Raw genomic sequence first — 24708 nt, 5'->3', positions numbered from 1 at the left:
CAAGCATCTAGACACGCCCATCATCATGCCATGGAATCATCAACATCGTGCATTTCCTCGTCCACGATCGGGACGATCGCTCGGTGGCCCCGGGTCATGTTACGGACGACATCAAAGAAGAAGAAGCGGGCAGTGGCGCGGACAGGAGCGCTCGCGCTAGACCCGGCAACATTTTCATTAAACGGTTTTCATCGGCTTGCCGTATCGTAACAATATTTTTTGCGGTAAAGTTGACACCGCTGCGCCATCGGAGTCAGGCGAACCCATCGTGGTACTTCTCTCTCTTCAAAGAGAGTAGTACAGTTCTGAAATTTTTGCCGAGTCTCCGCACACCCAAAACTGGTGGGTTGCCGTTGATTCTCAGCCTCTCCATGATGATCTCGTCGGTATAAGTAAGCGGCACGTCATGTACGACGCCCTTGCCCAATCTTCCGGCGTCGCCACGTAGGCACTCAATTCAATCTTCTCCTGCTCGAACACGAGGTGGGTTAGGCTCGCGTAGCGTCTCTTCCTTTCGGCGCTTGTAGTTGCCACGAAGATCGAGTGCTGCTTAATATTCGTCATGATGACGTCCTCCCCGGCTTCGCCCGGGGGGTACCAGCTGCCACGATTATTGCGTCAGCCAAGATTGCGTTGCCAAACTTGAGCAGACGCACGAGGCCGCCACGTGGCCTCAGAATGATCTTCTCGGCGCCATCGGGTAGGCGGGCATGCTGCTTTTCCACCGATTTCGCAGCCATTTTTCTTCCAGCATGCTTCTCAGCAGCTCGCTGCTTCTCAACTTGTTGCACGGTCTTCTCGAGCGGCACATACCTCTTCTTCTTGTTGGTATACCATTGGCCAGGCACTTGAAATTCCTCCGGATCTACCGGCGTTCCTTCGACAATTTCCGTGTTTTTAGCTTTAGTCGGCTTCGCGAGGCTAGTGGTGGGTCCCCGACGGTGCCGCCGCGATCCCAGGCTGCCGCGAGACGCTAGTCTACGTTAAGCCTAGCTTCACCACGTAGTCCCCCGAACAAAAGTCCGAAAAAGTCGGAAACGAGAGTCCTACCTTGGAAAAACTGGTATTCCTGTGGTCCTCTTGATGCGTTCCGTCGATTCGATACAAAATTCAAAGACGCCGAGCCGATTCAGGCCCCCCACGAGGGAGCGGAGGTGGCTCAGCTACAGAGCCAGTAGCAGGCCCGTGCATTTTCTTTTCCGTCTTCCTACAGACGCAACAACAACAACATCATACTCCAGCACTTGTCCAACCCTGAGCAACTATATCGCCGCCCCGATAGCTCATTCCGGAGAGTGGAGGCAGTACTCCTTCGCCGAGCCCAAACTGGTCAGCTTCTGTCACCCGCGAAGCTGCACCTCATAAACCCGCAGGTATACCCTTCTCCTCAGTGCCCGACATGCCCGGCCAGAGGCACGGCTGAACATCTCCTGTGGAGCTGCCCTACTTTTGACGCAGTACGGGAGAGAGCACTCAAGTCCCTGAGCGGGCTTCGACCTGCAACCCTGCAGGCATGGGTCGATCCCCCATCGCACATCGGGCTATCAGACGCAACCCGGCTCTGGCGAACTTTTCTTTCTTACTTCAAGGAAGAAGAAGGACCAGGCCATTACTTCGCGGAGCCGACCTCGGGACGACCCTACCTCGAGGAAGAAGTGGACACCGGTTCCTCATATCTATCCCAACCTTCACCCCCCCTCTCCACCCATACCCTTACCCCCACCCTTAACCGCTCCCCCACCCCTACATCCATGAAGCAACTTAGTTCTGCCGCAAGGTAAACGCCTACCGTAAGCAGAAACAAAGACGTAATAAAAAAAAAAACAAAAAAAAAAACATCTCCCGCCGGGGTGGCGCAGTGGTTACGGCGCTCGACTACTGTTTCCAAGGGTGCGGGATCGCATCCCAGCCTCGGCGGCCGCTTTTCGAAGGAGGCGAAAAGCAAGGCGCCCGTGTGCTGTGCTATGTCAGTGCACGTTAAAGAACCCCAGGTGGTCGAAATTTCCGGAGTACTCTACTACGGCGTCTCTCATAGACTGAGTTGCTTTGGGATGGTAAACCCCCCAAACCAACCAACAACAATATCTATAAACGTCATTTGAAGGTCAAATTATCAGACGCGAAGCACGGCTCCACCTATCGCGTAGTGAAGCTTTCGCTTCGAGACAGATAGTGAAGAGGATATCGCGGTTGAGAGTCCAGTGGTGGATGGTAGTGGCTGATGCCACTGCTTTCATTCTTCGGCGCTCTCTCAAACGGTCGAGTCTGTACTGAGAGTTCTCACTTTGATTGTTGCCGGTAATTTCACTTCCGCAGAAATCGAATATGCACCTACATCACATACTCCGTCGCCTGAATTGCATTAATAGTCCGTAAAGGGCCTCACTCTGCAGAAAATCGGACGCCGGCTTTGATAGTGGAAAATCACGACCGTGCCTCTGGCAAGCGCTAATGGGCAGAAGACATGGCTCGGCACTGAATGGTTGTGTGACGTCTCGACACCAAAAAACGTAATAAGGTATCTGTCGACCAGCGTGCTGTCGACCGTATGCTGTTTCTGCGTGAGATAATAGAGGCACAATTCACGAGTTTGGGGACTGAAGGACGCCCCGCCGCTGTGGCTCAGGCGTTATGACGCTCGACTGGTGAACCGAAGAGCCAAGGCTAGAACCAGACAGCAGGCGTCTACGTTTAGACGGAGGAGAAATAGTGAGCCATCCGTGTGCTGTGCGGTATCAGTGCTCGTTAACGATTTCCCAGTAGCTCGATACGCGGAACCTCCTGTATTTGTATGGCGATATATGTGAAACCACCACCATCCAGGTGGACGAAGTTCCTCTGCTACGGCACTTACTTCTCTCTTTCCGATTTCACTTCCCCTTTCCTTCCTTTCATTACGGCCTGGCTCAGGTGTCCAGGGAGAAAGTGTGACAGATAGCGTACCATTTCTTTCCTGCAAACCAATCTACATTTATAATGAAACACCAGCGACCAGCTTTAAAAACATGCTTGCTCTCAAAACTCTCTTACGGAGCAAGAATGTTTTATTAAAGGTTCCGCCATCCACACTGCCTAGCCCGCATCATTACAATGCGAATTTCCCTCATAGGCCGACAGATTAAAACAGTTTTAGGAAAGGAATATTCTTCTCAAAATTGATGTAACCAGGTGCCTCGGTACATGTGCAGTGAATGCGCGGATATGAAGATCTTTTCAAAAGCCATTCAAACCTAACAGTTAGGGAGTACTGACATCCGCTAGACCATGTATACTAGCTGTGGTACTGCGCTGAGCAGAGCGAACTTGAGGTCATTTGCATTCTGTTTCAGCGTGGTAAATGTTGGTGTATTGACCGACACGACCAGATCTTCACGGGGCACTCGTAACGGCACTTCAAATGAAGCCCGACATGAAACGTACCCTAATGAGCACGTCATTCCTACTTCGCAAAATTTCTGATCTTCGTTTCTAATCTCCCGGGTTCGAACCCGACCTCGGCGCCTGCGTTTCGATGGAGGCGAAACGAAGTGGCGCCCGTGTGCTGTGTGATGTCAGCTCACGTTAAAGATCCCCAGGTGGTCGAAATTACTCCGTAGCCCTCCACTACGGCTCCCCTTTCTCTCTTTCCACTTTCACTCCCACCACTATCCCTTCCCTTACGGCGCGGTTCAGGTGTCCACAGAGCAAGTGTGACAGATACTGCGCCTTTCCCTTCCTGTGAACCAACCAACCAACCAATCGTTTCTAATCTGACTCATGAAAGCAGGTGTAGAGTAAATATATCGATGCCAATGTCAGAGAGCTATCTGTTAGGTTTGCTGAGATTTCGGCACTCACCGTTCTGTACGCCAGCAAATTAATCAACAATCCGTGGTCGTATTTCCGGAAGCAGTTGCAGCGTATGAGCTGAAGAAAAGGAAAGAAAGGAGCAAGAATTTCATTAATGCATGCACAATGGTGCTGGCAAAAAACATGGGTGAGGAGAAAGCAATGCCAAAAGGAGGGGGTAGGGGGACTGGGCTACGCTCTCGTATCTCGTGGTGCTGTCGGGGTCCTTGGTGAGGCGCAGCGCTCACCCGCTATCGCATGACTTCCCCTTGACCGCTTTTCATTGCCTTTTTGCATAAGGTCAGGACGATATCTGTAATTTCATCGATATCCACTGTTGTAACTTGCCAGGTAGCTTTAGATAATATATAGACCGTGAAAGGTCAAACTATTTATACGGTAAACACATCGACTGTGCCATTGGGGGAGGGGGTGTTGAAAGGAGAGGGTGAAATGACATTTACACATGAAGGAAAGGTTAATAGCGCAAAAAGACACTCACAAATAGGCACAAATAGACACACAGGACAGGTGCTGACTCCAACTATATTTTGTCGGAACACCACATACAAACTTCTCTAACGTCCAAATGCTCCCACAAAGTCAGCAACAAAGTCATCACTGCATTTTAGGCCAACCCTGACTACCGACATTTAACAGTCGATCTTCATTACTATACAACGAGAGAGATTATTCGCTAATACATTTTGAACCGTCTTTTTATATACAAGGCTTCTAGCAGCTAACGGGCAAGATTATCCCTGCTCCTGCCTACAATCTTATATTCTTTTAACTTCGTTCTCGGAACACCAAATACAAACTTCTTCAACATCCACATGCTGCCACAAAGTCCGCAACAAAGTCATCATAGCATTTTAGGCCAACCCTGTTCCGAGAAAGGAGTTGGAGTCAGCGTCAATCCTGTGTGTGTGTCTTTTTGCGTTAACCTTTCCTTTATGTGACGAGGCACCAACTAGCCCCGCAATCAGTTTTAAGTGACATTGAGTTTATGAACTAACAACAATTACGCAAACCATCACTGAAGTTTCGATTTAATATAGCGATATTTGATTTAAAAGAAACGAAAGGCGCAGTATCTACCAGACGTGTATTCTGCGGACACCTGAACCGAGCTTAGGCTCGGCGGTGCTGGCAAAAGAGTGCCAAATCTACGAGTTCGAGTTTAGTCTGCCTAAAAATTACAACACCAAGCGCTGACTGGTACGTCACAGTGAAAGTACGAAGATTCCTTTTCTGGGGTCGTTCCTCTAAAGAGAGATGTCGTGCGAAAGAATTTCGACGAGAAGTATTGAGACCTGCGCTGCAATGGTCGGAACTCGGTGCACAGACTTCAAGAGCGCTCCAGCATCCACAGTGTCGGCGTTGTCGTCTTCAAGAACACACCACTTCGTCGCACACGCGTTCCCCGGTAAGACTATCCCTCTCGGCAAAAACAACGCCCCGGTGCGTCTTAAGCGTGCAGTGCGGAGTGGGAACGATACGGATTAGGGGTCATATTTCGAGTGCAATCCCCTAGGTTTTCGCACAGTGCCCATGGGGATGTCGTCGAAACTCCTGCAATATTCGCCAACTCTACTTTCTCAAAGAGACCGCACTCCCTGATGAGGCCGTCTACGGTGTCACATTCCTTGCAGATGAGCAAGTAGAAAGTGTCGTCCGCAATCCATTTCAAGATGTTGCCCCTCTTGCCCTATTCGAATATGGTGGTATAAACTCGGTGGCATAAGATTATCACGTCTTGAATAACATAGCTTTCAGTGGAGGATTGCGAACTCGACGAAACGTGTTTTCTGGCTACAGCTAGGATTCGAAGCATCTGGTGGTCCGAAGAGAACTTTTCGTTGAAGATGTCTTAATTCGTTACGTCATCCTGATGGGTGTTAGGTCATCCTCACGGAGATGAGCCATAACCATGAATGTGGGGCAATAGGGCTGGGTCGAGTTATAGTGGGCGTTCCGTGCTGAGCTCCAGGATGTGAAGAGGGGGAAGTCCGCACCTCCACCGAGATGTTACATTGCAGGGAGCGTCCACAGCACGAGAAACACTGATGCACAGACAAAATCGAAGGCATAAGCATAGGCCGCTTCTAAGGATTCGGGCCCAGAGCACGCACGTACCCCCCCCCCCCCCCCCCCCACACACACACACAAACACACACACAAAGACGAAAGTGGAGCGAGACACTTGTAGCGAAAGCGCGCACTCGCATTTTCTCGCACCTTTGAATATCCTTCTACTCACCGCGGTGTGGGCAGAGCGTGCAATATTTTTCATCATTGTAGATACAGCTCTAAGATTACAATACTCGTATGACGCGAACATACATTTAACGCAGTAATCCGCGAATTATGCCCCAGGCTACGAAATCAGACTGTGTGCCACGCATGAAATAGTTTGTATATGCCGTGCTTGCTTGCTGTGCATAAATATGGCTCAATTGTTATCGTTAAATATCTTACCTGCGTCAGATGGTAGACGTTGCGAATTGATGTCCCTGAAGGGTCATGACTGAAATACACCGACAGCCGGCTCTGAGAACGAAAAAAAGAAACGGAATGTTCACATGCATTTGCTACTGAAAGTTTCTGAAAAAATATGTTTGGGCAACCGCGGACACAGTGAATTGTGCTGATGTTCGGTCACACTATAGCTGTCAATTATCTTGACAGCTACGCCGGGCACGCGAGAAACATAATTTATTTCTTGTCCAGTGTCATGCCAGTGCGGTTGCCATGGAGAGTGCCGCCGCTAGTTAGTGGTAGATAGTGATCGATAATGATAGAGGCAGGCGTATTGCCATTCCCTGAAAACTGCAGCAATGGAAGTGCTGGGTGGCATCACTAAAAAAATAAAACACAACAAAAAGGAAGTCAATAAAGCTATATGGTTTTTCAGTATACATTGCAGTGCATAAACTAAAATGCATACACAATGAAATAGTTTGCTGTATTACAATTCCTTGCAGTAATCCTCTGATAATTCCACTTGCGTCCGTCGCGCCATCTTTAGTACGTTAATTAAAATGAATAAGAGCGCATTTAAAGACCGCATTACCCGTCGCTTCTGTGGAGCGATGGATTAACACTGCGTACCTGATTGTAAGACATGTGTTCGATTCCTGTAGGTACAATATCTATTTTAAAATTCACATTTAAATAAATTACGACCGTATTTCCTGAGAAAAGTTCCCCTTTAGGTTGCGTCATCATCATCATCATCCTGACTATACCCACTGCAGGGCGAATTCCTCTCCCATATTTCTGCAATTAACCCGGTTCTGTGCTAGCGGCATCCACTTGACCCCTGCCAACTTCTTAACCTCATCCGCCCACCTAACTTTCTGCCGTCCCCTGCTACGCTTTCCTTCCCTTGGAATCCAGTTAAGTTGAAGCTAAGTTGAAAGTTTATTTTTTTTTGCATCAAAAAACAAGGTACAATAATATACAGCGAGAGGTCTCATGGTACAAGACCGCAGGTAGGACCTCCCATGGTAATAGATTTTGATAGGCAACTTAAAGAATAATAATATTGTAAGAAAGTTTATGAAGCAACACTGAAAGTAAATAACGAAATATATTGTAAAGAGTGCATTGGCAACAGATTTAGATATAGAAACAGAATACAAAAAAAAATACAAAAACACTTATGAATTCCGCGACACAAAAGGTAAATAAAGAAATCACAAATTAGGAAGAAAAATTTTTAATTTCAACTTGAACAAAGAAAGTGTATTAGTTTGCTTAATGTCGAAATTCAAAGAATTCTAGAATGATATGGACAAGGCCTTGTTTCCCGTAGTTAGTACTGACCTTAGGTAGTAGAAAATTAAAATTAAAAAAACCGTGTAACGCTGTTGCTTTTGATCATGCCGGGAGGAAAAATGCTAAATGGGAACTGATGGTAAGGAATCTTAAAGAATGGAATACCGATATTATAAACATAAAGAGCCGACAGGGGTAAATAATTCAAATTCATGAATAAAATGTGTGACGGTGACATTCTAGGGGAGGAGATTATGATGCGTATGGCTTGCTTTTTCAGTTTTATTAATGGCCGAAGATGAACATGATAGGCGTTACCCCAGGATAAAATGCCATAGTTTAAGTGGGTATGGATGAAAGCGCAGTAAAGTGATAGTAACGTGTGGATTGGGAAGGAGGATCGGGCTTTGATTAGTGCGCGTAACCCAAATGAAAATTTCTTGCAAGTTTCCGCGATCTGATAATGGAATTTTAGGTGAGGGTCAATAACAACACCTAGAAACGAAATTCGGTCTTGCGACGCGATGGCAGTGGAATTGAAGTATGGTAGTGGTGAGACAGGCAATGTCTTCTGAGGGGGATGAAAAATCTGAAAGCAACTCTTAGTAACATTCAGAGTAAGGTGGTTAATATGACACCAATGCTCAAGAAAATTAATGTCATTTTGAAGGTTAGATATGAGCTGGTAAATGTCATGGTGCGATGTTAACATAGTAGAGTCATCTGCGTATAATATACTATTACAATGCCTAAAACAGGATGGTAAATCGTTAATGTAGAGTAAAATCAATACAGGGCCAAGAATAGAACCCTGTGGAACCCCAATGTTAGTGAGAGCTTTATTAGATGCATGGTTATTAATACAGACTATGTGCTCTCGGTCACGAAGAAAGCTCTTCAAAAGCATTAGTGGAGGTCCTGATATGCCGTACAACTCAAGTTTCTGAAACAAGATGTGATCGATGGAATCAAATTCTTTGATAAAATCAATGAAAACTGCGCCTGAAAACTTTTCTTTATCGATAGCAAGCCTGATATAATCTATGAGAGAAGCTATAGCAGTATCTGTAGATAGTCCGCGTCGAAAACCGTGTTGAGTATCAGCCAATATGTTGTATTTTTTAATATATCCTGACAGCCTTATTTCAAATAATTTTTCTAAAATTTTGTCAAAAAAAGGAAGAATGGCAATTGGTCGATAACTATTTGGCATAGCGGGATCGCCTTTTTTGAACACTGGTATTATTTTCGCTATCTTGAGTTGCCGCGGATAACAGGCACCTAAAAAAAACAGATTGAAGATGTGAGTCAGAACAGGTGCGAGCATAGATCGTATAATTTTCACGTGTTTTCTATGGATGTTGTCAATGCCGGGACCGGTCATCTTTAAGTTATTGATTACGGATATAATTTCTTCCGGGCAAGTGGGGGTAAGAAAGAAGGAATGGGGGCAGCGCTCAAGAGAAGGTGTGCACGACGAAGAGGAAGGGTAATAAGGTGAGTTAAAAAAATAATTACAAAATGGGTTCGCTATTACTTCAGGATTAGTTAAAAGAACCCCATCGTGGAAAATAGATTTAACTACATTGGGTGAGTTTCCAATGTTCAAAAATTCATAAAGAGGGTGCCATTTTCGTTTAGAATTATTAGATTGCTTGGATAATTGGTTTTCATAATAGCTTCGTTTAGCTTATTTAGAAGAGATGATAGTATACTAGAATACCTGATGTATCGTGACTTAAGACGAAGATTAAATAGCTGGCGTTTAGTTTTCTTATACATGTTTTCTTTTTCCGCTGTGAGTTTAAGAGAGCAGTAGTTATAAATTGGGAAAGAGAGGGGGGGGGGGGGTATCATACTTTCGCGAGGATGAACGAAGTGACGAGCATATATTAATTGCTGATACGATTATAGTCGACAGCTCGTGGAGAGCCACATTCGAGATACCCAAAATGAGTGAAAGATCGGTGTTAGATATGGTTTCAATGTATTTATCACCATTGAAAACTAATTTCTGTGTAGACTTGCGGTTAATACCATGAGATGATAGTGCACAAAGAAATACCGGAAAATGATCAGTGATATCACACTCTATCGTGCCAGCCTGAGGAGCGGTGAGAAAATTGGAGAGAATATGATCAAGTATAGGAATGCGAGCCGTGGTCAGTACAACGTGTAGGAGTGTTAATCAAATTTGTGTAACCATAACTGTAGAAACAGATCGTGTAGTCGATACTGATAGGATTGGTAATGTCAAGCAAATTCATGTTAAAGTCACCTATGATGAATACGTTATTATTTTCGAGGGATAGTTTATGAAGTGTTTGGTCAAAACTCGGCAGAATTCAGACGCAATGTTGGAAGGGGATCTGTAAACAGCGCCGCATATAATATTCTTTGTGTGGCCAGTCGATCGACAATCAAGTTCGATCCAAACAGATTCGCATTTGGGAACATTCAAGCACAAATCAAGGCGTCGTTTGTAGGCGATGTGCTTTGAAACGTAGATAGCAGAGCCGTCACAGGCATTATCAACACGATTTTCATATACGCATAATAACCAGGAAAAGCATAAAAGTCTTATCAAGGGAAGATAGGCAATTTTCAGAAAATGATATGGTGGAAAATTGATGTTGAATGGAAGTAAGCAAATCAATTATGCTATCGTAATTCTTCCGTAAACTACGGGCATTGAATTGGATGGCAGATAGACCGCTTGATTCGGACAGGATCGAGGAAATGTCCTTCGGTGAAAATGAAGCCATGATGGTTTGAAAAAGTGTAGAAAGTCAGCAGCGGTAGGAGTGTTCATTCACGGAAAATGTTTAGATCGTCTACCTTACTTATGCGGTAGATCATGCTGTTCTGTTCCTTCCTAGCCGGAATAGCGCCATTTGATGTCCACAAGAAGGACCACTTTTTTTCCTTCTTGAGCGTATGCGCCTTAGACAAAAATGTCTTTGTTGTCGGGGGAAAGATGCTCATTGACATCAACGGGAGCATCATGCGCTTCAGGGAAACCCAAGCATGCCGTAGTAGGGTGAGTTTTCCTAGCCTTAGCAAGCAATTCCGCCTTCTTGTTTCGCGAGAGGAAACGAACAATTATGTTTTTTTCATTCTTGTTGCTGGTGGGAACTCTGTGCACTGTATCTAGATGCTCTAAGTTCACGGGGCAGTCAATCTCACTGCCGAGAGCCTCAACGATCTTGGTGCAATCCTCGCCCTGCGTCACCGGGACACCTCTGATTTCAAGGTTGTTCAGGCGCGAATATTGTTCAAGGTGGGCAACCTTGCGCACGAGGACCTCATTGCTCTCCAAGAGTTTCTTGTTCTCGGCAGCAAGACCGGCGTTCCGATCCTTTATGATTTCTAGAGATTTTTTTAACTCAACGACCTCATTTTGAAGTTCCCTGATGACATCAATGCTACATAAGGCCACGGAAGATTTCACAGTAGCAAGAGTATCAGTGAGCGTTTGAAGTTTTGCTTCAAAAGACAATTTAAGTTCTTCTAGTTCCTTAGCAACAACAGCAACAGTTGGAGCCATAGCGCAAGGAGCGATCTGAGACTAGCAGCCCAAAATTGGTAAGTGCTGAAAAATGAGTACGAAGATATGCCTTTTACCCTAAGCGACCATCGATTATCCTCTCTTGGCACTACATGTCATGCCCATGCCAATTTCTTCTTTTTAATTTCCACTAGAATGTCAGTAACTTGAGTTATTTCTCTGACCCACTCTGCACGCTTCCTAGCTCTTAATGTTACCCCTATCACTTTTCGTTCCATAGCCCTCTGAGTTGTCCTCAACTGAAGTAGAACCCTCTTGGTTAGCCTCCACGTTTCAGCCCCATAGGTGAGTACAGGTAAGATGCAACTGTTATATACTTTCCTCTTTAGCGATACCGGTAAGCTGCTAATCATAATCTGTGAGTGCTTGACAAATGCGCTCCATCACAATCTTATTCTTCTTGTTATTTCCTTTTCATGGTCCGGATCTGCAGTTACTACCGCGATAGACATATTCGCCTACAACTTCCAGTACTTCGCTACCTAATGTAAACTGCTGTTCCTTTCCGAGGCTGTTGAACATTACCTTAGTCTTCTGCATATTGATTTTCAAGCTTACCGTTCTACTTTTCCTGTCTAGGTCACCAATCATTATTTGCAGTTCATCCCCCGAGTTGCTTAGCAAGGCAATGTCATCAGAAAATCGCAGATTACTGAGGTATTCTCCATCTACCCTTATCCCTAACTTCTCCCATTCCAAGTCTCTGAATACTTCCTCTAAGCAAGCTGTGAATAGTACTGGGGAGATTGTGTCTCCTTGCCTAACACTTTTTTATGGGAATTTTGTTACTTTCTTTATGCAGAACTATGGTTGCTATGCAGCCACTATATATATCTTCCAGAACTTTCACGTACGGCTCGTCTACCCCATGATTTCGCAGTGCCTGCATCACCGCCGATGTTTCAACTGAGTCAAATGCTTTTTCGTAATCAATGAATGCTATGTATAAGGGCTGGTTATATTCTGAGCATTTTTCTATCACCTGGTTGATGGTATGGATATGATCGATAGTAGAGTACCGTTTCCGAAAACCTGCTTGATCCTTTGTTTGATTGCAGTCTAAGGTTGTCCGAATTCTATTAGCGATTACCTTAGTAAATACCTTATACGTAACTGACAGTAGGCTGATTGGTCTGTAATTTTTAAGGTCCTTAGAGGCCCCTTTCTTATGAATGAAGATAATGTTTGCATTCTTCCATGGCTCCGATACCGTCGATGACACCAGGCCCTGCGTATACAGGGTGGCCAGTTTTTCTAGCACGATATCCCCCCCCCCCCCCGTCCTTTAGCAAATGTGTAGTTATCTGATCCTCTGCAGCCTATTTCCCCCTTTTCATAGTTTCTAATGCTTTCTTGACCTCGTCCTTCGTCACTGGTGGAACGTCTGACTGTTTTTCCCTGCCGCTAATCTAATTACGGTCCTGACTACTTTGGCTGCTGTAGAGATCTGTATAGAACTCCTCGGCTACTTTGACTATCTTGTCCATATTCGTGATGATGTTGCCCGCCTTGTCCCTTATCGTTTACATCTGGTTTTTGTCTATGCCCAATTTCTTCTTTACCGCTTTGAGGCTATCCCCGTTCATTACAGCATGCTCGATTTTTTCCATGTTATACTTAATTCTATTGACCACCTTGCGCTTGTTGATTAGCTTTGATATCTCGGCAAATTCTATCTGGTTTGTTGGATTGGAAGCTTTCATACTCTGGCGTTCCTTAATCAAACTTTTCGACTCCTTAGACAGCTTACCGGTATCCTCTCTAACTATCCTACCGCCTACCTCTAGAGCGCAATCAATAATGATATCTCTAAAATTATTGTTCATTGCTTCTGGGGTAATGTCGCCACCCTCGGTTATTAGAGCTGAATATCTATTCTGTAGAGAGATCCTGAATTCTTCTGCCCTCCCCCTCACCGCTAATTTGGTTGATAGGTTTCTTTCTTGCTAATGTGTTGCGTTCCTTCTTCAGATTTAGGCTGATTCGACCTCACCATCCTGCGGTCACTGCATCGCACTTTCCCGATTACCTCTACATCTTGCATAATGGCGGAGGTTGAACACAGTATGAAGTCAATTTCATTTTTAGTCTCCCCGTTAGGACTTCTCCATGTCCATTTCCGGTTCTTCCGTTTGCTGAAAAAAGTATTGATGATTCTTAAGTTATTGCGCTCTGCAAACTGCTATTCCTAGAGCCTGGTCTCCTGCCTGCTTTTTCCCTACCTTGGCATTGAAGTCGCCCATTAGTACAGTATACTGCGCCTTTACTTTTCGCATTGCCGACTCTATATCTTCGTAGAAGCTTTCAACTGCCTGGTCATCATAACTACATGTAGGTGCATAGGCCTGTACAACCTTCAGTTTATACCGCTTATTAGGCCTAATTACGATGCCTGCCACCCTCTTATTAATACTATAGAATTAATCTATATTGCCCGCTATATCCTTATTGACCAGAATGCCTACTCCTAGTTCTCGCCTCTCTGGTAAACCTCTATAAAACAGTGCATGCCCATCAATCAGTACAGTATATGCCTCATTCGGCCTCCTGACCTCACCAAGCCCTATGACATCCCATTTCATACCCTCTAGTTCCTCTAACAGTACTGCTAAGCTAGCTTCACTAGATAGGGTTCTAGCGATAAACGTTGCCAGGGTCAGACTAGCGGAGCCAGGAATTCAATTAGCACCCCCAGCTGCGTCACAGGTCTGATCGCCGCCGTGGTTAGTTGTTCCGCAGCCGCTGGCGACTGAAGGCCGGGGTTTTATGGAGCTTATCATGAGAGGTTGCGGCCAATTACTGCACCAGGGTGGCTGATTCCTGTTCTGGTGAGGGAGTGCGTTGCCGGAGGTGATCACCGGCATCAGGTCGCACCCCAAGCCTGTTTATGCAATTCCATCGACACGCGGATGTTTTTATTTATTTATTTTCACCCGGTGGAGAATTGCGCGGCACCGGGATTTGAATCCCGGTCTTCTTGCATGCGAGGCGGATGTTCTACCGCAACGCCACCGCTGCACCGATGCATTTGGGTGCATAATACAATGTTTTTTTTTTGTTCTTAATAGCAGCAAAACCAGCCGCGACCACAGCCAGGATGTGACGACATGACAGAATGTAGATGAGTCTGATAGAGTAGATTCCCCGCACCATGTGATGATATGACAACGGTTACATCATACAACTACCTTCACCGTAATCAAATCCTCTCTTCAGTGAGTGTATGTTACCTTTAGGTTGCGTTCAGAGACCGCTCTCAGCAACAATCGCCTTTTAACATGCTTTAAACTGTTTTTTTTTACGGATTTACGCCGCGGCAATGTTTCTAGTTTTTCAACGTAGCAAAGATGGCGCGACGAACGCCACCGATGTATTAAGCTCTCTACAGTAAGTAATGTGAACCCATAAAACTATTTTATTAATATTGCATTTCAATTTCCGTACTGGGCTTCATGTCCGAACAAAACGTAAGGTTGTGTTTTATTTTTGAGTGACGCACCCGACACTTCCGTTGCTGCAGTTTTCGGGGAACGGCAATACGCTAGAGGCAGTTAGTCATAGTGACAGTGATGGTGACAATGACAGAGATGACTAAGTACGACGTCATCGCCTGGTTACGCCATTACCGGATGTGACGTCATGATGGCGTCACATACGACCATCTCTGATAAGCTACCATCATCATCATGACTCATCAGCATTGTCATGCCTGTCATCGTGACTGATGTCATGATGACGCCACATCCAGTTATGCCTTCACGACTGATCACCAGGCGATTCAGGGCGATCTCTGCAAAAGTAGAACACAGCCCGGACAGAGGAATTAAAAAAAAGCCACAATTAGTAGGAAAAACAAGAACGCCTTGGTAATCCCCCCATTCCCTAGAAACATGAATCCAGAATTAAATGTTGAAAGAAGGGCCAAATGAGCCGAAGCTCTAGTGCGAGAGTTAAAGAACATGGTAGCGAAGGAAGTAGTCTATGTTGATGCGGCAAATGGCAGGACAGGCGCGGCGGTAGCCTCGGTAGTCGATGGCCGAGGGGCGCCGGTATCCGCGGCAGCCATCAGAGGACGCAACATAGAGACTGCGGAGGAAGTTGCGATAGCGCTAGCTTGCGTAGGAACGAAAGCAAAGCCCATAATTAGTGACAGCAAAGTGCCATTCAAAATTTTGAAAGGGGAGGATATCGCCGCAGGCAGCCAAAATCCTCACCCAAAGTACGCTGAATAGGAAAATTCGGTTAGTTTTGACACCCGCTCCCGCTGCCGTCCCTGGTAACGAGGTGACTCACAAGCTGGCCCCAGCTAGCCGTCGAGCCCCCAGAACACTTCGCATACGACGAGCGTGTGCAAAATTATTTGGAGATCATCGACCATTATAAATTGAAACTTAGACTCCCCCCCCCCCCCCCCCCTCCAGATGTTCGCCTAAATAATAGAGAAGCTGTCGCGTGGATGCTGCTACAAACTAATACCTTCATGAACCCGGCCTGGCTGTTTCACGCGCTACCATACCTTAAGGACTATGATCAGTGCAAACACTGTAGGATGAGAGGGACCCTCGACCACATAATTTGGGACGTTTTTCTAAAAACGTTGATTTGGGAGTGCCCACAATCCCCAGGGATAGGACTAAATATAGCAAGTAGAGAAGCCTGGGATACTTTGCTGCGAAGCGCGGACCCTGCGATCCAGCACCGCATCATCCATTTGGCGGAAGAGGCCTCAAAAGAAAGTCCTTGAAGCGCAATCCTCCTCATAGCACTGAAGGGGATCCTGCGTAAACTGCTTTGAGAGGAAAGCAATCCGCGGGTGCACGACTTCCTGTCTTCCCCCGGGCACGCGTGCCGGGGGCGGGGAAGAGGACGGCCATTTCTGATGGAAATAAAAGTTGTGCAACCAACCAACTACGCATTACGAAGCTGACACCGTCAGGTGTCCGATCAAGGCGTCCGTGCAGCTCCTTTCATTTGGCGTAGGGTGCCTGGATGCGCGCCCGCTAGCGGGCGCGCATCGAGGCACCCTAATTTGGCGCTTCCCAGACGCCACACCACACAGCATACAGACGTAGTACAGCAGGCATTAGCGACGTTTTCAATTGGTTTATAGGAAGAAAAGGCGCTGCATCTGTCAAAATTTTCTGCGATGTGATCCCCAAGAAGCCAGAAACCATAGACCATGATTTTTTACACTGTTGGGAAGGGGTATATTTTTGGGATGTATTGCAAAGAACGCTAATGAAAGATTTTCTGCTAGACCCGCATAGAATTCGGTATTTATGCGTAGAAAGCGAGGATGGGGCACCATTTGATTTAATTATGCTATGGGCCTCTACTGTATATGGCGGTCAAGAATTGCTGGTTACCATTGCGATAAAGATGCACGGCCTGTCAGAATTAATTTTCGGGAAAGCGTGGACAGGTTTTTGGCAAACAAGAAAGCTGCAGCAGAACCTTCCGAGTGGCTCTCAAGGCTAGAGAGTTTGTTTTGTATGCGTGATTTATAGTGTGTCATATGCAAATAGCATTTGAGTGCTTTTTGTTGATTTCGTTCTGGTGAAATGCAATGTGTCAAGACCAGGCAATAAAGAAAAAAAAAAAGCAACGTTGAACGAGCCGAAGGAAACGAGGAAGGTTGGAAGTGAAAATAGAGAAAGAGGTGCCGTAATGGAGGGCCCGGTCCACCGCGCTATACAGGCTTTCACCTTGCTTTCGTCTCATCGCAGTTTACGCAGGATCACCTTCAGTGCTATGAGGAGGATTGCGCTTCATGGACTTTCTTTTGCCTTGTAAGGGCGTCTCAGTTTTTTAAGGGAGCACCCGAGTGCCACGCAGGGGGCTTCGCCCCCAGTCTTTTGTTCATATGCATGGCAAAGAAGAAATGTTTATACGAACCAACCAGCTAGTGGTCCAAAGTGCCCCCTCTAATTTTTTGTCTGTGATGAATGCTACCGAACGCATAGAGAAACCCTTCGGCGCATTTGTAACTTTCAAAGATTGGCGTTCTCGGTGTTCTGTTCTTTTTCACAAGCCTGAGTGCAAAGTACGACGCGAAACATTTGGCGGGTCCTTTCCTTTTTTCTTTTAACATCATTCAGCTACCTCGTAATACTTCTAGAATTATTTTTCAGTTTATTGCGAAAGCATTAAATGCCCCATTCCCGAAATAATAAGGCGTCGGCATTGTGAGTGAAAAATCACGGGCTTGGCTCTGGCATGCTGTAGCTCGCAGGCTGCATGCATTGACTGATCGTCGGCAGACCTTCTGACTTTAATCTCCAACAGATGCAGGATAGGCGTCAACTTATCCGCCTGTACGACGGCTTGAAGCCCTTGGACCAGATGGAAAACTGCTTCAAAATGTGACTAGCTCTAGCACGAACTCTTCGGAGGCTTATAGATTGTGGCACCATCTAGAAGCGGTCAGTAAAAGCCTGTTCTTATTGCCGTGATTGACTTCTGAAAATCGCCTTTATTCGTTCTTCTCTACCATCTAAACTGTGCAACTTTTGTGACTAAGAATTTTCGCTACTGCAACTCTTGAATTGGTTTTAATTTCCAGGGGATTATTGCATTTATCAACAATCTGAAAGTTTGCAAATTAGTTAGTGCGCCACCTCTATTCGTGCACACCCAAATTTTGAAGAATTAAAACTGCCGTTTTGTGTTACAACTGCCCAGAGCTCTTAAATACCACAAGTTGCGAAACTTCCCATAGGGCACATGTATCAAAAAACGGCGGTTTCGATTGGTCGAAATTTGAGTGTTTATAGATAGTAGCGGCGCCTGCAGCCATGGAAGGAATGAACGATCACCTGAAAAATAAAATCAGCTGAAGGGATGCAGCAGCAACAAATATTAAATGTAACAGCCGCAGAGGGAGTTAAGAGGGAAAAAAAAAAAGAAGCGATTTGTACGGGCCTTTTGAGAATTGTTGATTTTTATTTTCCCCTCTTCGCTCCCTCTACGGCTGTTACATTTATTATGTTTTGCGGAAATAGCGGAAATTGCAGATAGCTTTTATTGGCAACTTCTAGATACTTCTAGATACTCCGGAAATTTCGTCCACCTCAGTTATTTAACGTGCACTGACGCACGTGTGCTGTGCGGTGTCAGTGCACGTTAAAGAACCCCAGGTGGTCGAAATTTCCGAAGTCCTCCACTACGGCGTCTCATAGCCTGAGTCGCTTTGGGACGTTAAACCCCACAAACCAAACCAAACCATCTTCCTGAAGCTCTAGGGTTTAGAGATACCAGTGGCTGGGATAATAAACCGGCGGTGGAAGCTAGCAAAAAACGACTGGAAGATTGGTGACTTAAAAGCAGAAAAGTGACATAATGTTAGTAATGTAGAAACAAAAATTCAATGAATCGAATGATGGTATAGTTAACCAATCTAAAACAATAATTAGATATAGGGGGGATAAATGAGCATGATAGCAACTGCTACCACCTATATTCCATCCTTTCATGCATATGTAGTGAACGAAGAGCGGATTCACGAAGACGAGAAAGAGGACGACGAAGTGCCGTTGCGCAGCTCGAGCTCTCTGGTTTTGTGCCTTGACGGACTGTGTGCTTGTGCTGTTCGCCGTGCAGCTTACAGAGGGCTATATTCCCTGTTGAACCATCAGTAAAACCCCTTTCACTTGGTGGAGGTGAGGATTTCCGTCTGCCCTGGAGCTTCGCAGCCGCACACTACCAACAACAGCCATGACCGACACTACCACCCCTAGTACAACCAGCTCCTCGTACCCCGTCTTCTGCGCTGGAGCTTTGCGCCAACGGGACACTCCAATCTTCAGCGGAACCGGCGACCACGACGTCTAAGATTGGCTTTCTTCCTATGAGCAGGTCAGTACTCATAAAAAATGGGACGACGGCCTCAAATTAAATAACGTCATATTCTACTTAACGGACGTTGCCAATCTGTGGTTCCGCAACCACGAGGCCGATATCTTATCGTGGTCTGCTTTCAAGACCACTTTTTCCGATATCTTTGGCAGGCCTGCAGTGCGCAAGCTGCGCGCTGAGCAACGCTTGCGCGGCCGTGCCCAGCTACCTGGCGAGAACTTCACAAGCTATATTGAAGATGTTGTAGACCTCTGCGAGCGCGTGGACACCTCAATGCCAGAACATGCCAAAATTGGTCACATTTTACAAGGAATAGACGACGACGCGTTGCAGATGCTTGTGGCCAGAAATCCAGCAGCCGTCGTCGACGTAATCACGGCTTGCTAAAACTTTGAGGAATTACGCAAGCGCCGTAAAATCACTCGTTCCTCGCTCTCACACCAGGATCCTCTTGCAGCTGCTCTAACACCTGACGCAGAACAGTCCTCATTGCTGCTCCAAATAAAGCAGTTTGTTAGAGAAGAAGTTGCCCGTTAACTGTCCCTCGTTCCCCATCGTCCTGATGATTCCTCTCCTTTGGTGCCAAAGTTGCAGCAAGGTATCCGCGAACAAGTCGCAGAAGCACTTCTCAGGCTTCCTGGAGCTCCTGCTGTCGCTCTTTGACATATGTCGGAGCACCAGAACAGTATAGCCAACCTTCTGTACCAGCCCCTTTGACCTACGCGGCAGTGGCTGCGCGGCCCCTGCCTGAGCCGTTACCACCCATGCAGCCTGCCCTACGCCACGCACCGCCTCCTCAAACGGCTCCGCTTCCCCATCCTGCAACTCCGCGCTATTACAACCCGTGGCGCACTTCGGACAATCGCCCAATTTGCTACTACTGTGGTTTCGCTGGACGTGTGGCCCGTCGATGTCGTCGTCGCATGGCTGCGCCTCCCGAGCCTGCGTCTTCTGATTACTCCCCACCGCTGCTTCGTTCTGCCCACTCTCCGCCTGCGTACGCCACAGAACAGCGTTCGTGTACAACCCATCGTTCTCCTTCTCCGCGGCGCCGGTCACTGTCACCAATGCGCCGGCGTCCATTACCTGCTGTAGAGGGAAACTAAGCTCCGCGGTTCCTGAGGCAAGAACTGCGTGCTCTGCGAAAAGCTAAAGGCTTCATATTTTGCCCACGAACGTTATAGTGATCTCTATTGATGGTCTTTCCGTATATGCGCTGGTCGATACGGGTGCTGCAGTGTCAGTGATTCATGAGCGACTCTGCCGAAGATTACGAAAAAGTACGACGTCATTTGATGGTTTGTCGCTCCGCACTACCAGTGAAGAGAGGATTGCACCTTTAGCAGCATGTACAGCACGTGTCGTCATTGAAGATGTTTTGTACAGTGTTGAGTTCGTAGTTTTGTCGTCTTGCTCCCACGACGTGATCCTCGGATGGGACTTGTCTAAAATAACGCCGTGATCGATTGCGCCCGAGCTCAAGTGGTATTTTCTGCACTGTACGACGCACTGCTCGACGACAACAGTTCAGTGTGTCCTCAAAAGCTCACCATCGCTGAAGATGTCCACGCAACACCAGAGTCTTGTGCCCTTGTGCTTCGTTCGTGTCCTGCTGTGTCAGCCGTTTTTATTTACGCCGTCTCCATCCTTCATCAACCGCAAGCACCTGCCGCTGCTTCGTTCGTGTCCTGCTGTGTCAGCCGTGTTTATTTACGCCGTCTCCATCCTTCATCCACCGCAAGCACCTGCCGCTGCCGTCTGCTGTTCTCGATGTTCACGCTGGCTTCACAAAGCTACTCATCTACAATCCGTCTCCGCGCCCGATTACTCTGCTACGTGGGAAATCTCCCGGTTCTATTCAATAAGCCAACCTTCTCTCTGACCTGAAAGCCTGTGAGACCAACCGTAGTAACTACATCGATGCTCTGCAGCCCGATCCGACGTCTGATTCGTTGCCAGAGGACTTCTTCCGAACCGCTATCGATGACGCTTTTCCTTCCACCTACCGGACGCAGCTTCTGGCCCTTTTACAGACGTTTCACTCCGCATTCGACGCCGCCCACACACCTCTCGGCCGCACTTCCACAGTCGCGCATCACATTCAGACCGGCTCTAACACGCCTTTTCGACAGCGCCCCGTCAGCGGCAGAGCGTCGCGTGATCAATGAGCAAGTTGAGGACATGCTACAACGTGGTGTAATCCGTCCATCTCAAAGCCCCTGGTCTTCACCAGTGGTGCTAATAAAGAAGAAAGATGGTTCGTTTCGCTTTTATATCGATTACCGGTGCCTCAATAAAATTGTCCACAAGAACAATTACCCCCTTCCGCGTATAGACGACGCTCTTGATTGCCTCCAAGGTGCCGAATACTTTTCGTCTCTTGATACATCCATTTATCACCCGGAAAATGCTTACTAAGGCTAATCGCTTTTTTTGAAGCGGAGATTCCCAACTCGTATGATCATAAAAAATTCTGAAATGGACCAGAATGGAATGTTTCGCATCTGGTAATATTAGAACAGCCCTTGTCCCCGCTTTGTGCGGTGTCACGAGACCGTATCACATGGCCGAACTGACAGGCGGTGCGAACGAGTTCGGCAAGTGATTTAAAAAGGTGTATGTAAGATAATAAAAGCACAAAAAATAAGTGTTCACCTCATAAGTAAGCCGCATGATCGCGAACGAGGATCCGGCAAGGAAGCTGGTAAGTGGGAGCCATTAATGCTGTCGTGTACGAACAATAAGCGCCCCTTCCCTTACTTCCCAATTTTTAATGCAGGTATTTTGTACGTCGAACACCATTAAGCATCAATGCATACCACATATTAAGCGTTTTTACAAAGTTTAAGCGTTTTTCTACAAACTCAAATTTGCCTGAAAGTGATGTCATTTTCCTTCCAGGGCAATTAGAAGTGCAGTTGTACTATATTCACGCCAGTGAGAAAGTCATGCTGCCCGTATAGACCTTTGCAACCAGAGCCTCCTGGGCGTCCCCATATTGTTCGCTGGGCTGTTGTGTGCGTCTGACGTCAACACAGTGCAGGCGGCAGCGGAACTGGTTTCCAACAGTCCAGAGAGGAGGCGTTTCAATAACCTCCTCGCCCGATGCAAAGGTCTATACAGATATGGAATACGAACTAGCTCGTCACATCGCTCTTGAGAAAGTTATGCTGCTTAGGCCACAGGTAATACTACTGTGACGAAAGTGCCGATGGACAGAGCCTTTTGAATATAAAAGGAAGTAAACATATAATATGCAGATAGGGGAGAGAGAAAGAATAATTTTAGGTTCAGTAATACAATATGCAGAGGTGCGGTGCATCAGATGTCGAGTCGATGAAAGGCTGATCTTATTCAGTCCAGATTCCATAATTGCTTCTAAAACAACCGTATACGTGTCCCTCAAATGTGAAAGAGAACAAAGCTTGGAAATTCAATCAGTGAATACTCCACAAATTCGTACTCAAACCTGAAACTGAGAATCTACTGCTTCCAGGTTCTCACCAGTTATGGTTGCCGCATTACTGCTTTATTAGCAAAGGGATCACTAGGTGCCCGAGTAGTACTTAAATTTAAACAAATTCTCTTTGACTGGATAAACAATTTGTAGAAGGATCTTTTTGATTTATACCTTCTTGAAATATTTCAATGAAATACTAACGTAACAATATTTTATAAATGCTAAGGTCAGAATCAATAGTTACAGGAAATGCTCGCAACCAATAATACGGCAAAAAGTTGGTGACCGTACAAGACCATGCAGATCTGCCTGTATACAGAGAGCCCACATAGAGGTTCAAACACCAGTCATTAGGCAGATATAAATGAATACAATTCGCGCAAATTACGTGTGAAATTTATACATTCACCCTCACATTAATGAACCTTCAGTCAAGGCCATATTATAGGTCTCAGGGAATAAATCTTGATGAGCAAAGCTTTCATTAAGCTCTTATCTTAATGCAATTTAGAGCGGGACCAATTCAAGAAATTTAGCTCGACATGTTTGTCAGGTGAAAAAAGAAATACTAATTACGGTTCAAAGAACGGATAGTTCTGAGCCATAACCGATAGATCCCAATTCATAACCAGCGAGTTCCAGCTCGCGACCTGCTGCTTCCTGTTAGAGTGTGTTCGGCTAGTACAAAACCAGCAACTCCTGCTGTTTGGACCAGTCGGCTCAGTACAAGGAGCCTTACTGGTTCCAAAAGAAAATTATGTCTCTGTAGAAAACCATGAGTTGTTCTACCTGAGGCTAGTTGCTGAGTAGAAACCCAACAAGTTCTGGCGCCGGGACCAGATGGCTCACTACGAAACCAGAAAGTTTACATTTTGTAGCAACTGAAACCCGCATAGATGCGCACATTCGCAATTAGCAAGTTCTACGTGAAAAATATGCGAAAAGGATACTTATCCTTAGCGGTGCAAACGTTTTCCTCTTGGCTTATAGTAACAAACCTCTAAGAAAGAACTAACAGAAAAGTAATTGTTTGTATAAACTGGCTAAATATTCCCGTTCATAATTGGGGAACTTGCACAGGCGAATTATTTCGGTTGCAGATATTTTGGTAGGAGAAGCCTAAAACATTCTACTTGGCCTAGCGGGGAAACTGCAGAATTCTTGGGGTTTTAATCATGCGTGGACAGTTGTCGACAAGTTCGGCAACCGTACTTCCATATTCCTACAATGCTATGACCAAATTGTTAGGCGGGGCTTCAGTATATATATAACGTTGCCATCATTTTCTAGCGATTTCTTGCACTTGGACATTCGGCCAAAAATTGCTTCAGGGAGGGAGCGCTTGAAACGACCGCATTTTTTCTTTTTTTTTATTAGCCGTGTTCGAACTTATTTTTTTAGTGACAAACACGCTTGGACTTACGACGTTCATCTCCTTCCAATTGACGCCGTTAAAGACGGCGAGTGCAGCGATGCAGATGTCCAAGCCGACGTCACTTCCGCATATGTACGTTGCGCCAAGCTTCGTCAGCGCCGTGTTCACCATAACTCCCCCGCTTCCAGCCAGTCTCAGAGCGTTCTGCAAAACAAGAAACATTAAAAACAGAGTTCGGAAGATGATCAAGAAAGCTTCGAGAAACAGGTAAACAGACTCTAAAGCCACATTACGTATACAGTTTATTATGCTGATGACAGATTGAAACGCCCGTATGGAGGTCGATTCCACTAGATTTGTAGGGAAGCTCATTGGTGGAATTGTATGCCAACTCCCTGCAGTTATGTTTATAAAAATACAATTTAGTTGAAATATTGCGTAGCATGAGACCATAGCGCCTGTAGTTTTGTTAATCGTCGACCGGATTGTGTTTTCATCTAAGGCGACAATGTAAACAAGTTCAGATGTGGTACCGCCCCAAAGCGCGACAGGCCCCCTGCACTGATGATTTCCGCTGCGGCACCACCGTCATAAAGAGGCAGATGAAGCGAGTGGAAAATTCGGAGATTCAGCTTCTGCCTAAACTTGTTGTGTTTTTGTGAATTCAACCGTTATGAGCTCAAAGTGCAGTGAGGACATGTCAGTTCATGTTTTGTTATGGTAACATTGGATTGCTTGGTATTCTATTTGACATTCTTTTCCTCAGAAACGCACTCTTCTAATTGGTCGGAATCTAGCGCAGAAAGTAAAAATATTTTTTTTTTCTCGTCACGCAGTTAG

General features: G+C 46.0%; 1 protein-coding gene across 1 annotated transcript in view; it reads right to left on the bottom strand.

The window, feature by feature from the left end:
• Positions 1 to 24708, bottom strand: part of LOC146209623 (gastric triacylglycerol lipase-like) — a 79287-nt gene that overhangs the window by 21610 nt on the left and 32969 nt on the right. The window contains exons 7-9 of the mRNA XM_084580723.1: positions 23917 to 24072; positions 6310 to 6381; positions 3838 to 3906 (exon numbers count right to left, since the gene is read on the bottom strand). Coding sequence (XP_084436849.1) covers positions 3838 to 3906; positions 6310 to 6381; positions 23917 to 24072 — 297 coding nt within the window. The remainder of the gene's footprint in view (positions 1 to 3837; positions 3907 to 6309; positions 6382 to 23916; positions 24073 to 24708) is intronic.

This window comes from Amblyomma maculatum, chromosome 1 (genome assembly GCF_055883805.1).
Source record: "Amblyomma maculatum isolate TAMU_Amacu chromosome 1, ASM5588380v1, whole genome shotgun sequence".
Classification (NCBI taxonomy): Eukaryota; Metazoa; Arthropoda; class Arachnida; order Ixodida; family Ixodidae; genus Amblyomma; species Amblyomma maculatum.
The sequence above is the reverse complement of the archived record's forward strand: the minus strand, read 5'-3'. Positions and strand labels throughout refer to the sequence as shown.